General features: G+C 45.9%; 1 protein-coding gene across 1 annotated transcript in view; it reads left to right on the top strand.

Moving 5' to 3' along the window:
• The first annotated feature begins 223 nt into the window (after positions 1 to 223).
• Positions 224 to 23,198, top strand: part of LOC136571895 (Fc receptor-like B) — a 121,350-nt gene continuing 98,375 nt past the window's right edge. Inside the window, exon 1 of the mRNA XM_066572512.1 lies at positions 224 to 501. Coding sequence (XP_066428609.1) covers positions 279 to 501 — 223 coding nt within the window. The 5' untranslated portion in view covers positions 224 to 278. The remainder of the gene's footprint in view (positions 502 to 23,198) is intronic.

The raw sequence follows: 23,198 nt of genomic DNA, 5'->3' as shown, positions 1-23,198 counted from the left end.
AAAAAGTTATGGCTTTTGAAAAATGGAGATGGAAAATACCAAAAAATCGCTTGGTCCTCAACGCCAAAATAGGCCATGTCATGAAGGGGTTAAGAAATGCTTTGTGCAGACATGTTACTCACATCAATGTCTTATTTTGATACTATCTATGATATGAAAGTGTTACTGTCTTATAATAAACCAACCTTCTAACATATTATCACTTTATTCCTTCTCCAGAGCTGCTCACAACTCCAACAATAACAGTGACCCCACAGCCAGTATTTCAGAAGGATAACATGACCCTAACATGTGAGACCCGTCTCCCTCCTGCCAGACAGAACACACAACTACGATTTGCTTTCTACAGAGATGGACGGATTGTCCAGGACTTTAGTATAAATGATATCTATGAAGTCTACAATGTTCAGCTGGAGCATTCTGGGAAATATTCATGTGAGGTAGAAACTACAGATGGCCGAGTAAGGAAGAGAAGTGCAGAGCGATTACTGCAGATAGAAGGTGAGGATGGACGCTGGTTATGTCGTCTACATGTGAGATCTTCTTCCTCTACCTAGAGTTTGGATGAAGTGAGTTTTCGGGAAAGTGTAAAATCCCGCCATATAATATATTTCCCATCTGTCTCTCTTATTTTTAGTACAATTTTCACATCCAAACATTATGGTGACCAGTGAATTGTATGAGGGAGATCTGATGACCCTGACATGTGACACGACTCTTAATCCACATATAAATCCTACAGAAGTGCAGTTTGCTTTCTACAGAGATGGATGGGAGGTTCAGGGATTCATGTCATCTAATACATATGAGGTTCAGTCTGCAAGCCTGGAGGATTCTGGGAATTATACATGTGAAGTGAAAACCTCAATTAACACTTCAATGAGAAGTTTTGGCTCCATCATATTGGTAAAAGGTAGGCCTTCCAAATATGTAAATGACTGGATTAAAACTGCACATTATTCAATTTGTAACAACCCGGATCTCTCAGATAGTGAAATGTTGTTCATGAACCAAGAGGAAGAGATTTTGGAATAATTGTACGTCATAATAATTTTGAGGTCACAGATTTCCTACTTTCCTTCCCTTCTTATAAAATTAGTTCTAAGGATAAACAATAAAAGAAAATGCAGGTTGTGAAGATGTGCATTTTGGCCAAAAACCTCATTATCTTATCTAAAAATATGGGCGATGGTAGAAACCAATTGGTTTCTACCATTATGGAGCACTATGTGATTGGCATGAGAGCAAATGAATGTATGGGTCCCCAACTTGGAAAAGCAATCTACTGGGATATCATTTATGCTTTGAACAATTGTGAGCTTCACAACAAGGAAAGGGGAGAAGTCACCATTTAATATTAAAGTTCCCAATTGTCATTGTTTAAACAGGATAACACTAAGGAGAGTCCCTTCTTTTCTGATTCTGACCTACAACAGTGAAGGGGATCATGCCATTACCCTGGTAGTCTAGTTGTCTGCCCATTTACCATGAAAATGCTCTGTAGGGTCTGATATCAATATGTTAACATAAGGGATGTCAGAACACTGCTGTTCATGCACTAACAGATGGGGGAAGTGTGCACGTCGGCCTTTAGCAGGGACAAGTGAGGCAATATGGTGGCCGTGGACAGGTATTGTAGCAGAACCCAACCTCTAAATTTACTCTTCTTGGCCTTGGGTAGTTGTTGAAATGTCTCGAGAAACATGAGAGTGCTAATATTGTTGAGAGTCATGAACTCTCTTCATGTACAGAACCTTTCTGATCTACTAAGTTGATATCTGGGGTCTGTTCAATCTCAAATTGCACCTCAGCATTGGTAAAGTGGAGAGCATAGGAAACTTAGATAACTAATCCAAGATAGAGGTTTTAGAAGAGACACATGGAATGAACTGGGAATCCTCCAAAATGCTGGTAACTGAAGTTTATACAAAACTAGATACATTTGCTTTAAAGAGGTTGTCTGGGACTTTTTGATTTTTTTTCTTAAATATTACCTTTCCAAGAAGTGACTTCTGAAGAACCCTGGTCTTCACCCCTTTACTCCACCAGTCAGGATCTGGGTTTCACTGCGGCGTCTTCAGACCATTGAACTAGAAGTGTTCCTAGTTATGTGATAGCTGGAAAAAGGGATGCAAAACTTAGTCACCTTCCTGAGAGGGAAAGTGCTCGCTATAGCTAGAGGTGCTTAGTAATTGGAAGGGAACAAGTTTCAGTATGTGTGCTGGCCCTTTAATACTACAGGTGTGTGCGGGCAGCAGTGAGAGACTGACAGAAGGTCCAGTGCACAGTATCTGATGGGAGAAGAGCAACCATTGCAGCTTTCAGTTGGGGACAGGTGAGGCAAGTTGGCATATGCAAACGTAATGCAAGATTAGGATTCTTTTGAATACCTTCTAGTCACATGGTGTCAAAAAGCACTAGGTGAGACTAGCCAGTCACATGACATCTGCCATTGTTAATAAAGATATCTTACAATTAAGGGCAGTGATGGGTGATATGCTAACCCAGATGGGCATTTCATGTAGTAATTGTGAATGTATAATGGCAGGATGAGCTGGGTCAAAATTAATTGTATGGACTATTTTAATGTTTATTGAGAAATTCTAGCAATATAGAAATAGAAACTAATAAATCACCCAACCAGCCCCCTTCCCATACACACGGCTCTCCATACCATATATAACATATCACATCCCTTCATATTCCCCAACAACCCATCTCCTTTGTATTCTCATTTGCTTTTTGCTTATTTTGGACTATTTTAATGTTTTCTAGAGCTCTTCTCTACTCCAGTACTGAAAGTATCTCCAGAGTCGGTCAAAGAGGGAGCTAACATGACCCTAACTTGTGTGACAGTTCTCAGTGAACACAGACAGGACACAGAACTGCGGTATGCCTTCTACAGAGATGAGAGAAGAGTTCAGGGATTCACCTCCTCTAATAAGTATGAAGTTCAGTTCATTCCAGTAGAAGATTCTGGAACATACACATGTGAGATACAAACATCAACCGGCAGAGTAATGAAGAAGAGTCAGGAACTTCTCATAGAAGGTAAGCAGAGTCTATCATCCTGTCCTAGTCACTTATGTCAGCCAAGTATTATCTCACGACAGATCATGTCTCTCCATAGGGCCCACTGATTCTTCTCTAATAAGTATACTGTCTGTAAGTTTGGGGCTGTTACTACTCATCTTCATCTTCTCATGTATATACTATTAATGCCAATCATCAAATTATAACTATTAGCCACCAACGGGTAAGAGAACATTCCTGCATTTTTATCCATTTTTTGATTGGCGTAATCTTCACTAGACCGCTGAGTATTAGAAGCCATTCATTATATGCTAAGATACGTCCATAGGCTTTGGAATAGATGTACAGGCATTGAGCAGACACCCTTTAGTGGCATACCAAATCACCATCAACTTTAATGCATCCAAGAAAACAACATGTGATTTTCCCCATACATCAAACAAATGTTGATATATAGCAACAAAAACTAAACACCAAAATCCGCAGGTCTATCTGCAGGCAGGTTTTAAGCCATTTTTTGAATTCTGTATCAAAATCCACTGCTAGCCTGTGGATGTTGGTGCAGCATTTACTGGGGTTTGTGGTGTATCATTTGGCCTATTCTGTCACTTGGGAAAGATCCCTTAAAGATCCCTTAAAGATCCCTTGACACGACACCCTTTGTATTTCATTTGTGTTCTGTATTTTCTATTTTCTACATACATTTCTTTGAGTTTTCTGTCCTGACACTTTGACGTCCCCCTTGGTCTACCCATGTTTTCCTTTTATAATGTTCCCATTTTCTTTATATTTGCACTACTTTTTTATATAGAACATATTAGGAACGTCCATTATGGTCTCCCACACTCCACATTCTATTTCCATCTTGAAGTAATGAATAATCTTTTCCATTGTTTCAATTGCCAAGCTTCTTTGTTGGCACCTTTTTCTTCAGATAAGGTCTGTGAAGCACCTCCCTTTGCCTGCTGACTAATTTGCATTTTTAGACTTATAACAGTATTGAAATGCAAATTACAAGGCGATTCCAAAATGTTTCCTTCTAGAAAACACACGCTATTATATGAAATAAGTATCCTTCACTTATTTGAGGTGTTTCATAAAGTTCAAATGTTTTCCTACTAAAGAAACGTTGTTTTTGGTCAAATCTATGACTTATTTATTTGCTACGGTAAATATATCTGGATGAACTGTCTAACTTAGGGGATTCCATAATTTTTCATACACTCCAAAATCATAACATCTTACAATTTCTTTGAGTCTATGTAAGCCGTGTACCGGGGTGGGCTCCCCAGGATACAGCGAAGTCACAAACAAAAAAAACGTTTCTGACACCAGTTCAGGGGCAAACCGAATTTTACTAAAGCTCTGTGGCCCACGTGACCACAAACAATGGGTAACCCAACAAAACTCACATACACTCAGCCAGATGGCTGAGGCCCTTGTGCTGTACAGCGCTGTACTCCCCAAAAGGGCGCTACTATAATAGACTATGCTTTTACCTAATGGGCAGGCCTAAGTAATCCTGCCCCTTGTTACCTATTAATACCGCTACTAAGGAACAAAGGAAAGGGAGAGTGATCTGAGTACCGGCGGTGCAGCACAACAGCTTACAGACTTACCCACACTGACTCTATCCCCCCAGACCCAATACAATAAGGGGTATGTATAAATAACAGCAGCTATATAGCCAGGTGAATGTTCTCCAGAAGCTTCTTACTGACGGCTGAAGTGGGGCCTGACACGGTCCATAACCCTACCTAATCTAACTACAGGCCAAAATGCAGTCCCAAGTAACTTGGCGCCAAAATATGGTGTCTTGCGTGCACATAGACCGGTCTGCTGTTTGATCGGCCAAAAAGTCTAGACGGATGAGGGGCTCCTCCAGAACAGCGTGCGGTACCGCAGAGAGCCGTTACTCACTTCCTTAGCTGCATCCAGTATTGTCCACACAATATCCAGTCTCGCTCCGGTTGTTCAGCAACATCCCCGGCAGCAAGTCTTCTCCCATCCAGCGGGCATCTGAATCCGCTGTAGCTCCGATCCCTTCAGGATACGACCTCCATCCCTCTTCCGTAGCGCCACTCAGATGGCTTCCTTGACCAACTGTCCCCTCACAGTGTACGCACGCTTTTAATTTTCTCTCCTCCCGTGCGCACGCTGTAACCAGGCAACGGATTCTCCAATCACAGGCTACCATGGTCCTGTCACCTCACAGCTTGACCATAATCTTTTCTGCAGAACAGTGACCTCTTGTGGACAAATAGTAAAACACACAGTAGTGGACTATTTACAGTAACAAGAACAATGTACACATATTGGAGGCTGTCTCACCCTCTCACATGCCACCCCACTAGAGGTTGACGCCCCTGGCAACCTTCCCCAAACAAACTCGTCCTGCGCATAGCGCTGTGGAGGTACGCCAGCGTTGGACCTAGTTGTCCTACGCAGAGTCATAGAGTCAAGGGAGTTGGGCGCAGTCACTGAAGGATGCACTGCTGATTGTGTAGCTCCTTCCCTGGGTGTCGGATTTGTCTGAACTGGAACCTCCGCCGGGATAGGGACTGAGATGACCCAGCTTTCCTCTTCTAAGGGAGGTTCCCTAGTACTCATGGCGGGTGTAGACACCTCCTTCTCAGCTGCGGCCTCTTCAAAGTTACAACGCCTCAACATATTACGGTGTAGTCTCCGCGAGGGTCCCCCAGTTGCTACTGGCTCTACTTCATAAACTGGTATGTCAGGATCTACCCTTCGCTTCACCATATACGGAACCGCCTCCCACCGCCCATCCAACTTTCCAGATGGCCTCTTGGCCCGGACTAACACTCGGTCACCCGGAGTGAACTCATCTCTCTGCACTGGTCTTGAGTTTGGATGCACCACTTGCCTCAGGCGTTCTCCCACAACCCTGTGCACCGCTCTCAACCGACGGCTGTGTTCTTGTACCCATGCTGTAGTATTCCTCGGGGGTGGCCCCATCGGGTCGGGCATGTGGAGATCCTCAATCTCCTGGCCTACTCTCCCGAACATCAGCATATGGGGAGAGTAACCCGTAGTGTTATGTACCCTGTTGTTATAAGCCCACATCAGTTCGGGCAAACACTCTGGCCAACGAGCCTTTTGGCTATCCTCCAAAGTTCGCAGCATCTGGATCAAGGTGCGGTTGAACCGTTCACACGCCCCATTCCCTTGGGGGTGGTATGGGGTCGTGCGGGAACGTTCAATCCCATAGAGCTGATACAACTTGCCCATCAGAGTACCCTGGAAACAAGCCCCTTGATCGGAATGAATTCTCTGTGGACACCCAAACACCTGTATAAAATGTTTACAAACTGCTTTTGCAGCCGATTCTGCCGTTTGATCTCTGGTGGGTATGGCCACCGCATATTTAGTGAAATGGTCTGTCATGACTAAACAGTAGGAATGTCCTGAGGTAGAGTATCCAATCTGCACATAGTCAATCATCAAAATCTCTAGGGGGGCAGATGTACTGATAGTTTGTATAGGAGCCCGTTCCTCGGGACCCTTACTCAGTCCACAGGGCCGACACTTGAGACAGGCCTCAGTCACCATGTCTCCCAAGTCAGGACAATACACCAATCGCTGGAGCCATTTGTATGTTTTATCGCTCCCAAAATGGGCGCCCCTGTCATGGGCCTTCCGGGCTGCTGCCGGCCCCAGCAACATGGGAATGACAATCTGTTGTCGGTACTGCAACTCTGACTGTAGGTATATGGTCCTGCACAGGACCCCCTGGACAACGCTCAATTTATCCCACTGTCTTAGCAGCCTTTGACCCTCTGGAGTTAAGCTGACTCGCTCTTCAGGCCGAGGCCATATTTTGCTCTGGACCCACTGCTTCACTTTCTTTAGGTCCGGGCAGCTATTTTGGACTCTCTCCCAATCTGCTAACGTCTTTCCCAACACCATTGGCATTCCCGAAGCCACCCCACTTGAATGCGTTATGTTCTGGAAAGTGGGCGCCCTACCAAGATCCGGGATTTCGATGTCCTCTAGCTCCTCATCACCACTCTGGGTCGGCAATCCTACGGGAACTCGGGAAAGCGCATCCGCGTTGCCATTTTCTCTCCCTGACCGGAACCGGATACAATATTGGTACTTGGAGAGGCGAGCCATCCATCTCTGTTCAAGAGCCCCTAGCTTGGCATTCTCCAAGTGCGCTAACGGGTTACTGTCCATCATCACAGTCACTTTGGCACCCGTCAGGTACTCCGCAAACTTTTCGGTCATGGCCCACACCAGTGCCAAAAGTTCCAACTTAAAAGAGCTATAGTTGTCGGGATTGCGCTCCGACTCCCTTAAAGACCGGCTGCCATAAGCAATCACTCTTTCACGTCCATCTTGAATTTAAGATAGCATGGCCCCCAGACCATGGAGGCTTCCGTCAGTGTACAACAAGAACTGGGTGTCAAACCGTGCATAAGCCAGGATCGGGGCACTGGTTAGAACCTTCTTTATCGCCTCGAAAGCCTCTTGTTGCCGTGACCCCCACTCAATGGGGCGATTCTTGGGTCCTCCAGCCGTGCCTCTCAGCAGCTCATTTAGCGGACTAGCCAGGTGAGCAAACTTGGGTATGAACCTTCGGTAATACCCGGCCAACCCCAGAAAAGCCTGCACCTCCCGTAGGGTCTTTGGTTGGGGCCACTGTTGGACGGCCTCCACCTTACTGGTAGTCGGCTGCACCCCCTCTGGGGTAACCACATGCCCAAGGTACTCTATCTGCTGCTTGAACAGTTGGCACTTTTTGGGCTTGACTTTAAGCCCATGGTCTCGCAGCCGTCCTAGGACCTGTCGCAGCTTCTTAAGATGGTCTTCAAAGGAGGTCCCAAACACTACCACATCGTCCAAGTAGATCAATACCGACTCAAAGTTGAGGTCACCCAGACAATGCTCCATCAACCGCTGAAATGTCCCCGGGGCATTAGTCAGGCCGAACGGCATCCTGTTAAACTCATAGAGTCCCATGGGTAGGATGAAGGCTGTTTTCGCCTTGTCCTTTTCGGCCACGGGCACTTGCCAATACCCGCTGGCCAGGTCGAGAGTTGAAAAGAACTTGGCATGACCTAGGGAGGACAGCGACTCTTCAATCCGCGGAAGAGGGTAGGCATCCCGAATGGTCTGTGCATTTAGCTTCCGGTAGTCTACACAGAACCGAAGACCCCGTCTTTCTTCCGCACCAGGACCACTGGGGCAGCCCAAGGGCTCTGACTCTCCTGTATCACCCGGGTTTCCAACATGCTGGCCACCATCTCTTTCACTTCCTAGTAAATCTTGGGTGGAATCTGTCTGTACCGCTCCCTGATTGGCGTGGCATCGCTGGTAGGTATTTCGTGTTCGATACCAGAAACACACCCGAAGTCCTCATCATGCCTCGAGAATGCCTCCTGGAATTCCCACAGAGTCTCCTCCAGAAGTGTCTGTTGCCCCGGAGTCAGGGCCCGGAGATCCACCCCCATCAGGGCCATAATCACTCGACCGTTCCACTCCGACGTCGGGGCCTCTTTTTGCTTGATCTCTACTGCAAAGGTCCAGGCTGACCTTCTATCTGGCTGTAGTGTGAAGCCTCTCCGCCGGAGGATATCCCCCTCAGACACATAAACTTCGGCCAACAGGGTATTTCCAGGAACAGTCAACTCACTGTCTGAAACATTGATGCAGCGTACTGGCACACATCCATCCTTAAAGGAGATGTCCCGAGGCAGCAAGTGGGGTTATACACTTCTGTATGGCCATAATAATGCACTTTGTAATATACATTGTGCATTAATTATGAGCCATACAGAAGTTATAAAAAGTTTTTTACTTACCTGCTCCGTTGCTGGCGTCCTGGTCTCCATGGTGCCGACTAATTTTTGGCCTCCGATGGCCAAATTAGCCGCGCTTGCGCAGTCCGGGTCTTCTGCTGTTCTCTATGGGGCTCCGTGTAGCTCCGCCCCGTCACGTGCCGATTCCAGCCAATCAGGAGGCTGGAATCGGCAGTGGACCGCACAGAAGAGCTGCGGTCCACGAAGATAGAGGATCCCGGCGGCCATCTTCAGCGGTAAGTATTGAAGTCACCGGACCGCCGGGATTCAGGTAAGCGCTGTGCGGGTGGTTTTTTTAACCCCTGCATCGGGGTTGTCTCGCGCCGAACGGGGGGGGGGTTTAAAAAAAAAAAAAACCCGTTTCGGCGCGGGACATCTCCTTTAACAGTGGCAAGAGCCCGAGCTACCAGGGGATGGGCTGACCTTTCCCCTTGGGGCGCGGGCTCGATTAAAACCTCTAGCCCATTCAGCTTCCTCCCAGCTCCTACCGGCAGCATCAAGATTTGTTCCCGTCGTGGAGGGATCTTCATCGGGGCCCTCAGTGGTACCTTCACGCGCCCAATAGCCTTATCAGACATGATGCTCTTTTGCAGACTGTAGCTCCTCACCATATGCTGCAAAACCTTCTGAGTCGGCCGATGTGAGGTGGCCCGCTGCCAGTATTTAGGCCCTTCCTTGGCATAAAGATGTTGGTCTAGGTCTCTCAGCACGTTCATTCCCAGCGTTACATCTAACCCTTTCCTCGAGGGGTGATCCACCAGTACGACCCCCTTCCTGCCAATATCCTGCCCAAATAGGCAGACCCGCATCCAGACTATGCCTCGTACATTCATCTCCCCGTTATTTGCAGCCGTCAATCTGATGACACTCCCATCTTCCGGCTCTATCATGTGGCCGAAGTGTCTCTCAAAGAACTCCAGAGGCATCAGGGTGCACTCCGACCCAGTATCAACTAGGCAGCTTACTTTCTTGCCTTCCATCTCCGCTTCCATAACAGGGCTGTTAGCATACAGATCGCGATCATCGTGTACAGGACTTGGACCTTGATGAACCGCCGCAGTTCGCCCTGTTACTGCGGCGGTTGGGAGTTTAACGGCGGCTCAGGCTCCACCTGCATCGGGCACTCTCTGGCGATATGGCCATACTGTTGGCAGTACCAGCAGAGGGGTCCCCGCGATCTCCAAACACTAGAAGGACCTCTGTTGGTGGGCCCACACACCTGGCTTATCCTTGATGGAGCCAGGTGGGGTGGTGGGACCATTTTTTGGAGCCTGAGGTGACCCTGCTTTCATCTGGGACACTTCTACTCGGAGTTCCCTCAACTCTGTCCGCAGGGCCTGGACTATATCCTTCAGGGACTCCGAGTCTTCCGGACCCGATCGACCTCTGGTCACTCCGGTGCTACTTACTGCTTTCACAGCCACAGGCATGGGCTCCTCTTCCCTCTCTACTGCAGCCAGGTAAACCTGGTAGAATGTCAGTTCAGGCGTCGCCCAGGCTATCTCTTGCATCTTGTCCTGCAAGAACTTATTGGATAACCCTATTATGAACTGGTCGCGTAATAGCCGGTCCACCCCCCGGAAGGCTCCCATAGCCTCTGGGTCCCGCCGCTGCACCTCATTCAATATCTCCTGTAGGGCGTTAGAATATTGCATCAAAGTCTCATCCTCCCATTGTGACCGATTGAAGAACTGGCTTCGCAATTGTGCTACCTTGGTGCGTCCCCCTTGAGCTCCTTCCAGCAGGGACAATATTTTGTCTAAGGTGTCCCTCTCTGACTCGGGCCGCACCATTACAGTCCGTCTTACGTCACCCTCTAAGGCGCCCAACGCTATTTCCGCACGCACCTCAGGGGTCAGGTTGCACATTTTAACCACGCTTCGCACCCTTTCGGCCCAGTCCTGCAACGTCATGTTTTTCCCGTTGAATTTGGGCAGTTGCTGCATTAATGCCCCAACTGACAAGTATCCTACCTGGGCTAAAGTGACAGGCGTGGGCTGTAATGACAGTGCTGGGGCACCCTGAGCTGAACCCTGGGCCGGCGCTACTGGATTAATTCCTGCCGTGTTCCCGTCCATAACGGTCGCTGTATCCTGCCGACTACGCCAAGTTGTAAGCTGTGTACCGGGGTGGGCTCCCCAGGATACAGCGAAGTCACAAACAAGAAAAACGTCTCTGACACCAGTTCAGGGGCAAATCGAATTTTACTAAAGCTCTGTGGCCCACGTGACCACAAACAATGGGTAACCCAACAAAACTCACATACACTCAGCCAGATGGCGGAGGCCCTTGTGCTGTACAGCGCTGTACTCCCCAAAGGGCGCTACTATAATAAACTATGCTTTTACCTAACGGGCAGGCCTAAGTAATCCTGCCCCTTGTTACCTATTAATACCGCTACTAAGGAACAAAGGAAAGGGAGAGTGATCTGAGTACCGGCGGTGCAGCACAACAGCTTACAAACTTACCCACACTGTCTCTATCCCCCCCAGACCCAATACAATAAGGGATATGTATAAATAACAGCAGCTATATAGCCAGGTGAATGTTCTCCAGAAGCTTCTTACTGACGGCTGAAGTGGGGCCTGACACGGTCCATAACCCTACCTAATCTAACTACAGGCCAAAATGCAGTCCCAAGTAACTTGGCGCCAAAATATGGTGTCTTGCGTGCACATAGACCGGTCTGCTGTTTGATCGGCCAAAAAGTCTAGACGGATGAGGGCCTCCTCCAGAACAGCGTGTGGTACCACAGAGAGCCGTTACTCACTTCCTTAGCTGCATCCAGTATTGTCCACACAATATCCAGTCTCGCTCCGGTTGTTCAGCAACATCCCCGGCAGCAAGTCTTCTCCCATCCAGCGGGCATCTGAATCCGCTGTAGCTCCGATCCCTTCAGGATACGACCTCCATCCCTCTTCCGTAGCGCCACTCAGATGGCTCCCTCAACCAACTGTCCCCTCACAGTGTACGCACGCTTTTAATTTTCTCTCCTCCCGTGCGCACGCTGTAACTAGGCAACGGGTTCTCCAATCACAGGCTACCATGGTCCTGTCACCTCACAGCTTGACCTAAATCTTTTCTGCAGAACAGTGACCTCTTGTGGACAAATAGTAAAACACACAGTAGTGGACTATTTACAGTAACAAGAACAATGTACACATATTGGAGGCTGTCTCACCCTCTCACATGTAGAACAGTTTTGAAGGGCCATGTGATCATCTAGCTGGGTGTCTCTCGAGTTCCTAACATGTTTTAACAGTAGAAATTTTCAGATTTTATACATTTGGAAATAAACTCAATGACATTTTTTATTTTTTTCAGGCCGCACAGACAATATCTGGTATAGCTGGCAGAATATAGCCCGTCTGATATTATCTGCATGTGTGTTAATAATCACTGCACTATTTATCTTTTATCATATAAAATGGATAAAGTCTATGGAGCCAACAGATGGATCTACAACATAATGGACACTTGGGCTACAAGATCCAACATCATCTTGTCAGGGTAATCAATCAGTACAGCATCAATCAAAGCCCACCCTAATGTCCCGTCATCGACGGTAAAGGAAAAACACCACGCACAGGTCTGGTATGCTTCCCTGTACGGGAGTAATGGCGATCCCTTTACTGGCTTACACAGGGCTTTATACCCTCCTGTTGCATCACAAAGCATATAGCATCTCATTGGTCCAGATATATATATATCATAGCTATATATGTCCGTTTCATTATTTATAGCAGATGTTAATCACACAAGCTGCTACATTAATCACACGTCTCTTTCCATATCAGACACTTCTGCTTTTCTCCTCAGTCCTTTGAGCAAGATGTCGAAAATTCCTGTCTGGGAAGACTGCCAAGCTGATAGCCATTGTAGCTCGTTCCTCTTTATGGTTTCCAAGACACTTCCTTGTCTGCCTTGCAAAAAGCCTTGTCATATCTGATTTGATTTTTTTAAGAATACAGGTGCTCCCCGACTTGCGAACAGGTTCCGTTCCGGGAGCCCGTTCGCAAGTCGAACAAATGGTTGTATGGAGGGGATCGCGGGTGGATCCCGCTCCATACAACGTCGGGTGCCGACTGTTCTTACAGCGGGCACCCGGCGGCAGCAGTTCCGACGAGCCGCGCCGCTTGTTTGAACTGTTAACACTTTAAATACCGCTCGGACAGCGGTATTTAAAGTGTTAACAGTTCTGACGAGCGGTGCGGCTCGTCGGAACTGCTGCCGCCGGGTGCCCGCTGTAAGAAACAGCCGGCACCCGACGTTCTGGGGGCCCGTACAGCGTCCCATGATGAGATCGTGGGACGCTGTGTGGTTGCTAGGCAGCCGGGGACCTCCTAAAAGGCCCCAGGGCTGCCTATGCAGAGTGCCCATCAAGCGCACGGCTTGATAGGCGCTCTGCATAGACAGCCCTACGGCCTTTCAGAAGGCCCCCGGCTGCCTAGCAGCCGCGATCTGACCGGACAGGCTTCTATCAGGCTTGATAGAAGCCTGCCCGGTCCCTGCACAGTATGATGTAATGCCATAGCATTACATCATACTGTACAGGACAGATAGTTCGTATCTAACGAAATTCGTAACTCGAATGTTCGCAAGTCGGGGACTATCTGTACATATTGAATATTAAGGTTTTTTTGTCACAAAGCATTGCATAGAATTTGCACGCAGGTATAAAGATCTAAAAACATATAGTAATATATATATATATATATACGTGCCCTCCCAATCTTCCGTCCATTTTTAATACTCCCAAATTTACACCTGGAGCTGCTGCCTGAGAAGGGTCCTAAATACTTAAAGGGGTATTCAGGTCTATTTTAACTGATGACCCATCCACTGGATTGGTCATTAGTAGTTGACAGAGGGAGGTTTGCCATCAGGCACCCGTGTCCATCAGCTAATTGTCCAACACACTGCACTCTGTAGTGGGACGTTATCATCAATAACTATAGGAAGCAGGGGGAGCACCGGCTTCACTTCCATTGAAATCAATGGAAGCACAGGGATCTCCTATACTTCCTGCTCAAGACAGGATGTAACGTACTCACCATGAGAGGAGCAGGAATTAGTGTGGTGCTCCCATTTATTTCAATGGGAGTGAATCATGATCTGGCCCCTACTTCCTACAACCATTGATGACAACGTCTGGCCTGCCGCAGAGTGCAGCAGGCCAGTCTATCAGATGGTGTACGAGGGTCCAAGGGGCAAACCCCTGTCCATCTACTACTGATGACCAGAGGAGAGGTCAACACTTAAAACAGACTCTAATACCCCTTTAATTGTGACTGACCACACAATATACTACTGCTGTACTGCGTATTCTTATATTCTAAGTGGAAGAAATAATTTTACTTCGTTATGATGTTGTTGAGAAAAGGTAAGGTATCACTGAAAGGATAATGATTAGAGATGAGCGAACGTACTCGTCCGAGCTTGATATTCGTGCGAATATTAGGGTGTTCGGGATGCTCGTTACTCGTAACGAGCACCACGCGGTGTTCCGGTTACTTTCAGTTTCCTCTCTGAGACGTTTGCGCGCTTTTCTGGCCAATTGAAAGACAGGGAAGGCATTACAACTTCCCCCTGTGACGTTCAAGCCCTATACCACCCCCCTGCTGTGAGTGGCTGGGGAGATCAGGTGTCACCCGAGTATTGAAATCTGCCCCTCCCGCGGCTCGCTACGGATGTATTCTGACATTAGTTCAGGGAAAGTGGTATCTTGGTGGAGCTGCTATAGGGAGAGTGTTAGGTGTATTGTAGGCTTCAAGAACCCCAACGGTCCTTCTAAAGGCCATAAATCGTCTCTATATGCGCTCAGTGGGGCCGGCGGTAGCAGCGCCGACCCCATTGAGAACATATAGAAGACAAATCCTTCTTTTCTGCCACAGCTGTAACAGCTGTAGCAGAGAAGAACGATGTTTGCCCATTGAATTCAATGGAGCCGGCAATACAGCAGGTTCCACTGAATGCAATGGGCTGCCGGCGATCGCAGGATGAATGGTCGGGAAGGGGTTAAATATATAACCCCTTCCCTGCAATTCATCCAGAAATGTGATACACTAAAAATATATACCGGCGTATAAGGCGACGGGGCGTATAAGACGACCCCCCAACTATCACCTTATACGCCGGCAATACAGTGGAGCAAAGAATAAAAAGCATTACTCACTTCTTCAGACGATCTGCGCCGCTCCTGCAGACTGTCACTCCTTCCTGGTGTTCTGCGGTGCTCCTGCAGGCTGTCGCTCCCTCCTGGTTCCCGGCAGAGCATTGCTTTCTCTACGAAAGGCTTTAAATCCACGCCTCCAGAAACACACGTGCCTTCAGCCAATCACAGCCAATGACAGTGATGTCATTGAATTGCTGTGATTGGCTGTGTTTCTGGAGGCGGGGATTTCAAGCCTTTCATAGAGAAAGCTTTAGTCCATGGACCAGGAAGGAGTGACAGTCTGCAGCAGCGCCGCAGATCGTCTGAAGAAGTAAGTAATGCTTTTTATTCTTTGCTCCACTGTATTCCCGGCGTATAAGGTGACAGTTGGGGGGTCGTCTTATACGCCGGTATATATTTTTAGTGTATCACATTTCTGGATGAATTGCAGGGAAGGGGTTATATATTTAACCCCTTCCCGACCATTCATCCTGCGATCGCCGGCAGCCCATTGCATTCAGTGGAACCTGCTGTATTGCTGGTTCCATTGAATTCAATGGGCTAACATCGTTCTTCTCTGCCACAGCTGTTACAGCTATGCCAGAGGAGAACGATCTTTACGCTGACAGTGCGGGGGGGGGGGCACTCTTGCCGCTATTGTGGCTTAATAGTGGGACCTGTGAACTTGAGATGCAGCCCAACATGTAGCCCCTCGCCTGCCCTATCCGTTTCTGTGTCGTTCCCATCACTTTCTTGAATTGCCCAGATTTTCACACATGAAAACCTTAGCGAGCATCGGCGAAATACAAAAATGCTCTGGTCGCCCATTGACTTCAATGGGGTTCGTTACTCGTAACGAACCCTCGAGCATTGTGAAAATTTTGTGCCGAGTAACGAGCACCCGAGCATTTTGGTGTTCGCTCATCTCTAATAATGATAAAAGATAACTTTTAAGAATCCTAATTAAAAATCAGGAACTGATCATAGCCAATAAGGATGGCATTAGTGTGAAGCAAAGTATAAACCCAAAAAAGAACCAAAAACAACACAAAAGAAGAAGAATGGAGGATTGGGGGAATACACCAAAAAATGGCTGGATCTCCCTCTGTAGTTAGTTATCCCCAAAACATATATAGGAATGGATATTCAAGCGCAATTTGTGTAATACGCACCACGATCCTTAATTTATTAAAACGTGTGTGTGGGGTTTTATTGACGTGAGAGTATATCGGCCCTGTTTTCACGCCCGGCTGATAGAAGCGACCATCTCAGGCATTGGTTTCCAATGCATTCGTTCACATGGGCGAAGTTACAGTGCGTAAAAAATGGAAAATACCCAAACGAAATATGTGCCTGCTATTATACGGTGGGTAAAAGATAGTTCAGGTTCTATCTTTTGACCGATATATGGCGGCAGTTCTTCTAGACTCCTATGGGAGCTGAAAAAAAGGGAGAGGAGATGCAATTTAGCAACGTCCAATGCTGAAAAAAGCTTACAGGTGCCTCTATATAGGCATTGGAAGGTATTCCAAGGATTTATGCCGAGCGAGGGCTTTCCGGGGTCCAATGCATTTTTTCGCTAAAAACGTTGCACCCGGTCATGTGAATGGAAGAGAAAGCACTAATTAGGCACAGGACTTGATCGCGAAAAAAACGTCCATTCATGCACATTTACGGCATGGATGAAAAAACGTAAAAATGCATACGCTCGCGTGAAAGAGCCCTTACAGTCACAGGGCCCTTGGCATCACAATGATGCTTCATGTAGGTGAAACCACAATTTTTATTTGTAAGCACCACTGACCATTACCATCCATTAATTGACCCAACTTTTTATAACAACCGTTATTTGACCCTATGTGTATTTCAACCAAATTAATGGTATCATCAGGGGCCCTATATCAGAAAGTACCAGTTTCTTTTATTGATTAATTGATCCTGGGTACCTCATATCCTACTAAGGGGGAAGTCACACGAACGTATATCGGCTCGGTTTTCATGCCGAGCCGATATACGTTGTCCTCGTGTGCAGGGGGGGAGGATGGAAGAGCCAAGTGCAGGAACTGAGCTCCCGCCCCCTCTCTGCCTCCTCTCCGCCCCTCTGCACTATTTGCAATGGGGAAAGGTGGGACGGGGGCGGTGCTAATTCTCATAACTTAGCCCCACCCCGCCTCTTCCCATTACAAATAGTGCAGAGGGGCGGAGAGGAGGCAGAGAGGGGGTGGGAGCTCAGTTCCTGCACTTGGCTCTTCCATCCTCCCCCCTGCACACGAGGACAACGTATATCGGCTCGGCGTAAAAACCGAGCCGATATACGCTCAAGTGACTTCACCCTAAGAGTGGAAGTTCATTGACAGTAATGTGGATGTAACATTTATAACAGTAAGCGTAAAATGCCTGCGTAGACCTAAAATATGATATAATCGCGGGAACAGGGAATCACACTGCATCTCAAAATATACAAGGAGCACTCAATGGTGCTAAGCTCTGGTGTAGGAATACGAGGGTTAGACACAGAAGTTCGAGGGTCAATTAGTACCTTAGCAAACACCCTATGCTGCACTTACTATCTGACTGCTAGAAGTAACAAGAAGTACTTTTAGAAGTATCAGACTGCGGTGTAAACTCAGGCTTAGCAAAGAGAGGGCATTTAGCCAGATTTCTACTAGTTAGCCCGAGTAGCTAGGCTAGCTGTCATCGAGCCACACCAGGCTTAAAACAGCTACATCAGGCTCATGGCAATCAGCTCCTTCGTTACTTCTAGCAGTCTGTTATGTCTATTGATATTGGTTTAATTACAATTATACAACCACATTTTAAACTATAGGCCATTTAACACAAACTTGTGATACGAGCCTCTGGTGTTTTATCACCTATGACATTACATTCGCACAGTGACGTTTACCAATAAACAGTGTACTTTCACCTCCATGAACAATCAATGTGATGCCAAGGGCCCTGTGACTGTAACACACGATTTAATAAAGTAAGGATCGTGGTGTGTATTACACAAATTGCGCTTTAATATATCCATTAGAGCCCAGTTCTGTATACATTTTGGGATAACCAACTTCAGAGGGAGAGCCATGATTATAAAGTTCCTCAAATTTGGAGGTTGCCTGAAACATAGTAGGGTTGGGTCCAGGAATATGGATGCCCTTCTAGGTAACAGGCAACCTCCAAATTTGAGGAACCTTTTCATCAGGAGTGCATTGCCCTCCGACACACAAAAAGAAACTTATCTCTGTAATGTAAGGAGCTGTAAGGCCTGCTCACATGTGCTGACCACAGACAGGATACAAATCCCCAACACACAGCAGGACTATAAGATCCCTGGGACATTCACATTTTTCCCATCTGATGTTGTGTACCTGATCCTGTGTAGTAAATGTCCTGTTGGGGGCCTTTATGTTCGATAAAAAGGACAAAAACTTAAAGCGAGGATGAGATCTTATCGCTACACAATTAAAGAAAGACAGAATTACCTGTGCCGGAGCATTTTTCTAGTCTCTAGACACAACATAGAACATATGAATGTTATCATACGAAAAGGCAATTTCAAATCTCAGCATCACAGAAGAATTTGGGATTACAAGTTTTTAACCATCCTTGATACTCTCAAGAACAGCATGAACCTTGGAGGTGGCATTTTGCATCAGTGGAGAATGTGGGAAATCTGGAGCAGAGATAACACGCTGGCCTGGTGACCCCTAACCTTACTTTAGAGGCCATAAAATGTTCACATCCCTTATCAGTGGACTAATTAAGCATTTACTCCTCTACTATTTATTCCTTTACTCATCCTGTTCTGTTATCGTTTCAAGTGTTAATTAATCACACTATGTCTGTGCCTTTTCATATATATAACTATATATATATATATATATATATATATATATATATATATATATATATATATATATATATATATATATATATATATATATATATATCTTTGGATCTATGTCATTTGGCCTGAAGAAGGACTTTGAGTAGGTTAGAAAGCTCGCTATATCATCATGTATTTTTGTTCGCTATTAGAAGGTATCATATCTACAGGATTACTTGGTTTCTCTTACTAAGAATAATCACATCTTATGTATCTGGAACATCAATAAAATGTTTCATCGTCATAATTTATCTATTTTATGTCAAATAAATTCTTATGAAACTAATAATTGAGATTATAAGTAATATTGTGCACTCAAGACCCCAGATTCAGGCTTCAGCTTCTGATGTAATCTTCATTAATTACATGGAGCCTTTTATACATGTGTGTAATCATACAGGATAAATGTCAGCAGCCAATCACTGGATGCCAATGGTCATCCCTATAACACCATAATCTTAGTTGTATCCAATAATATCTTACCAGTGTGTTATATGCAGGTGTGTAAATTATTCACTATTCTTAGGAGTTTAATGAGATTTTTCCTATTCATCTGTACAGCTGTATCTAGTCATTGTAATTGTTAAAGATTACCTGTGTCTCTAACGTGTTTTCTAAAATCCCCCAGGTCCTCCTTACCTGCTCATTTACTGCTGTTTGCACCCTCTTTCATGTTTATAAGTTTTGATCTTCAGAAAGTTATCCCCATTTTTCTGTTCCTTTGCAATCCACTTTTAGGAATGGGCATGTAGCAAGCCTAGTAGTTCACTGCCCTGACTTCCTTGCCCTTACTTCCAATACTGCATTGCACTGTCTCTGGTCCAATCAGCAGGGTAGGGGGCAGTATTTCAGGCATCCTGGCAAAACAGTTTGTAAACCCATTATACTGTGTATGTGGGTGTGTAATGTGTGCACCCACATGCTGAAACAGCAGGAGAGGAAGACTGTGGTGATTGGTATCACAGTGTCTGCAGGTCTTTTCAGCCTGAAGCCTCTGAGTGCACAGGACCGCCCCTGTGAAGATAGATCCTCCCCATTAGGGATTGTTCCTGTGTCTTTGTCATTACCAAAGCTCTGTGCCTAATGACAGAGAGTGCAATGCAGAGGAGCTGGGAGGGACCAGTGGCGCAGCAAGGTTAGGTGTTACCCGATGCATACAAGTGATCCTTTTTTTTTTTTGTAGTGCAGGTTTTTTTTTCTAAAAACTGTGTGATGTTCTATAAAGACTAAAGTCAGCTCTTAAAAGGATTTTCATGTTTATGTACATAAAGCTTCATTTTTGTAAGTTGTGTTTTCATGACCTCTGCTTGCTATCTGTGAATTAAAGTGTTCTTGTACAGTTCATGTCTCACAGCTGAGAGGTAGGCATGACTATCTAGACTCTAGACTGACTACAATCATGCTACACCACAGGAGATTGCCTGGATATGACTTTAGTGAAGCCTGAAGTTTTGCGCAGATGCAGCAGATTTGTTACTGAAATTTCTGTGGCTGAGAAATCAATCAGATAGCTGTGAACAGCACCATATCTGCTCACGAGCTTGGATTTCTAGAAGCCCCATTCACACGAAGAAGACATTCACAGAAATGTCTGCAATAAATCTACCGCGTCTGATACGTGAGGCGCAGTGATAGCGCCAATGATGATTATTAGCCAGTTTCCTGTGCTGGCTTCACTCTGGGATGGGGACTAACAACTGCATGTATTTTAATTGCAACACTTTCAGGACTTGTTTAACCCCTTGAGTGGCGGGTTTCCTACCACCCTGTCGTGCCCACCAGGGCAGGTTTTTTAAAATGGTCTAATCATTGAATTTCAACTAATTTTGCAGTTGCGTCTCAAGAGCCATAACTTTTTCATTTTTCCATTGACATGGCCATATGAGGGCTTGTTTTTTGCGGGACAAGTTGTGATTTTTTTAAACAGGGGGGAGGAAAAAAAGAAATGGGGAAAAAATAAAAAAAGCGGCCATGTCATTAAGGGGTTAAATAATGTATTAACTTCCTTCTCTGGGTCATTACGACGCATGGATACCACATGTGTGATTGTATTTTTGATTTTTTACAAAGTAAAGGGAGACAAGTGTTTTTATTATTTTTTTTATAATTTTTTAACTTTTTTTTTTTTTTTACATTTTTTTTTATTTGTTCCTTTAGGGGACTTCCACAGGGACCCATCAGGACCCCTGATCACATTCCGGGGGTCCGATGGTGACAGCCCTTTACATGCTGCAGTGACAGCCCTTTACATGCTGCAGTCACATAGACTGCAGCATGTAAAGGGTTAACACAGCAGAGATCAGAGGTTTTCTCTGATTTCTTCTGTAAGAGCAGGTACCTAGCTGTCCTCTGGCAGCCAAGCACTAGCTCTCCCTGCCACAGGGACCATCGGCTTGCTTCTGACAAGCCGATGGTCTCTATGGCAACCTGTAAACAAAGCAGGAGATTGCCGGCAGATCTGCAATATCTTCTGCCGGTTTTTCAAAGCCCTTGCTTTGTTCTCTGTGGGACAGTGCAGGCAGAGCACACTGTCACAGCTTGTGGCATTGTGCTCTGCAGCTCCCATAGTGATACATAGCCCGGAAATCTTCCGGGCTATGTCCCTATGAGCAGTGGAGCTCGTCCCGGAAAATTTCCGGGCGTGCCACTCAAGGGGTTAAATGAGCCTATTTACACTACGTATTACGGGCATGTAATACGCAGTGAATACGCACATTGATTTCAATAGGTTTGTTCACAGGAGCACATTTTTGTTAATGCAATCATTTAAAAAAATATGCTGCATGACCTATCTTGGTTCGTAATACGCGCTGTAGAAGTCAACTGAAATGAATGGTCAGGCATAAATATGTGCAAAACATCCAGGAAACCTGTGTATTCGCTGCATATAACACAATAACAAGTAAAAACAAAGGCGTAAGCGATCTTCGGTTGCGTAAATACACATGTTTCTACATGGCCAAAATTCGCTTAGCACCGGCGTGAACAAGCCCTCAGGATTTAGTTATTGGCAATGCAGTTTTTACAGGTGAAACACTAAAAAAATAAACCTTCACATCTGCAATTGGGCTTCTACCTCTGACTCGTTTTTGCATCAGAGAAACAGAATTACAATGGAAAGAAAAAGATCCAGTTTTTGTTTCTCCATTGATATCACTGGGTTTTTAAAAGAACGGAAAGCAAATGATAAGATATGAGTTTGCTTCCTTTCCGCTTTCATTTTTTTAAATTGCAGTCGACTGCGCTATTTGTTCTGCTAAAAAAGCAGAAGCGAAGAAAACAAAGCTTTCCGTTTGCTTCCTGGTTTTTTGAAAACCCATTGAAATCAATGAAGAAAAAGAAAAACGGATCCGTCTATTTCTTATCTTAATTCCACTTCTCTGCTCCAAAAACGGAACAGAGAGATTAAGAATCCTACTGGAGCTCGGACGCAGGTGTGATCGAGGTTACAAAGCAGAAGCAAAAAACTATGTACAGCTTTGCTGTAAGATGTGCTACGGCAAAGTGCGAACCCAACCGTACAGAACTGATAGAACTCACCTGGAAATCTGTTTGCTGGTGTCACTTGTGTCACTTGTCCAACCTTCAATGTTGCAAGTGAAAAGTCCCGCAGCACACCTTTATAATGCAAGTCAAATGCAGAGTTTCCAGCAAAGGGAACCTGTCACTCGTCTGATAATTTGGTGGCTTCTCCTGTGGTCATCATTAGCAGTCTATCAGTAATGTCTTTTCGTATGACAAGCCTTGCACACCTGGAACAGATCACTTCACAAGGCGAGGGGACACAATTTGCTCCCCGGTGGGCTCTCCCCAGCCCTAAACCCTTTTCAGCTGCAACTTACAGCTTACACAGTGTCCGGGTGGATGGGACAGTGATGGCTCCACCATCTCCTTCCCTGAGGGTAGCTTGGGAACTGACCAAGTTACTGCTGGGGGAGTTCACAGGGCAAAAGTAACCAGGAGTTACCTTATAGTTCTTTGTCACCGTTCCATCCTCTTCGGTGAATCTTGATGGTGAAATAACTTACTTCACACACAGGGAAACTTTCTGGAGCCTTCATACAGCTACATCGATGGATAAATGAGGGAGTTACGAATTCTTAAAAGGGGGAGGAAATAACAAAAATGGGGAAAAAAAGGGCGGCGGCATTAAGGGGTTAAAGGGGTTGTCCCGCGGCAGCAAGTGGGTCTATACACTTCTGTATGGCCATATTAATGCACTTTGTAATGTACATTGTGCATTAATTATGAGCCATACAGAAGTTATAAAAAGTTTTTCACTTACCTGCTCCGCTGCTGG

The sequence above is a fragment of the Eleutherodactylus coqui genome, chromosome 6, assembly GCF_035609145.1.
Source record: "Eleutherodactylus coqui strain aEleCoq1 chromosome 6, aEleCoq1.hap1, whole genome shotgun sequence".
NCBI lineage: Eukaryota > Metazoa > Chordata > Amphibia > Anura > Eleutherodactylidae > Eleutherodactylus > Eleutherodactylus coqui.
Note: the sequence above shows the minus strand (reverse complement) of the source record. Positions and strands in the feature narration are given on the sequence as shown.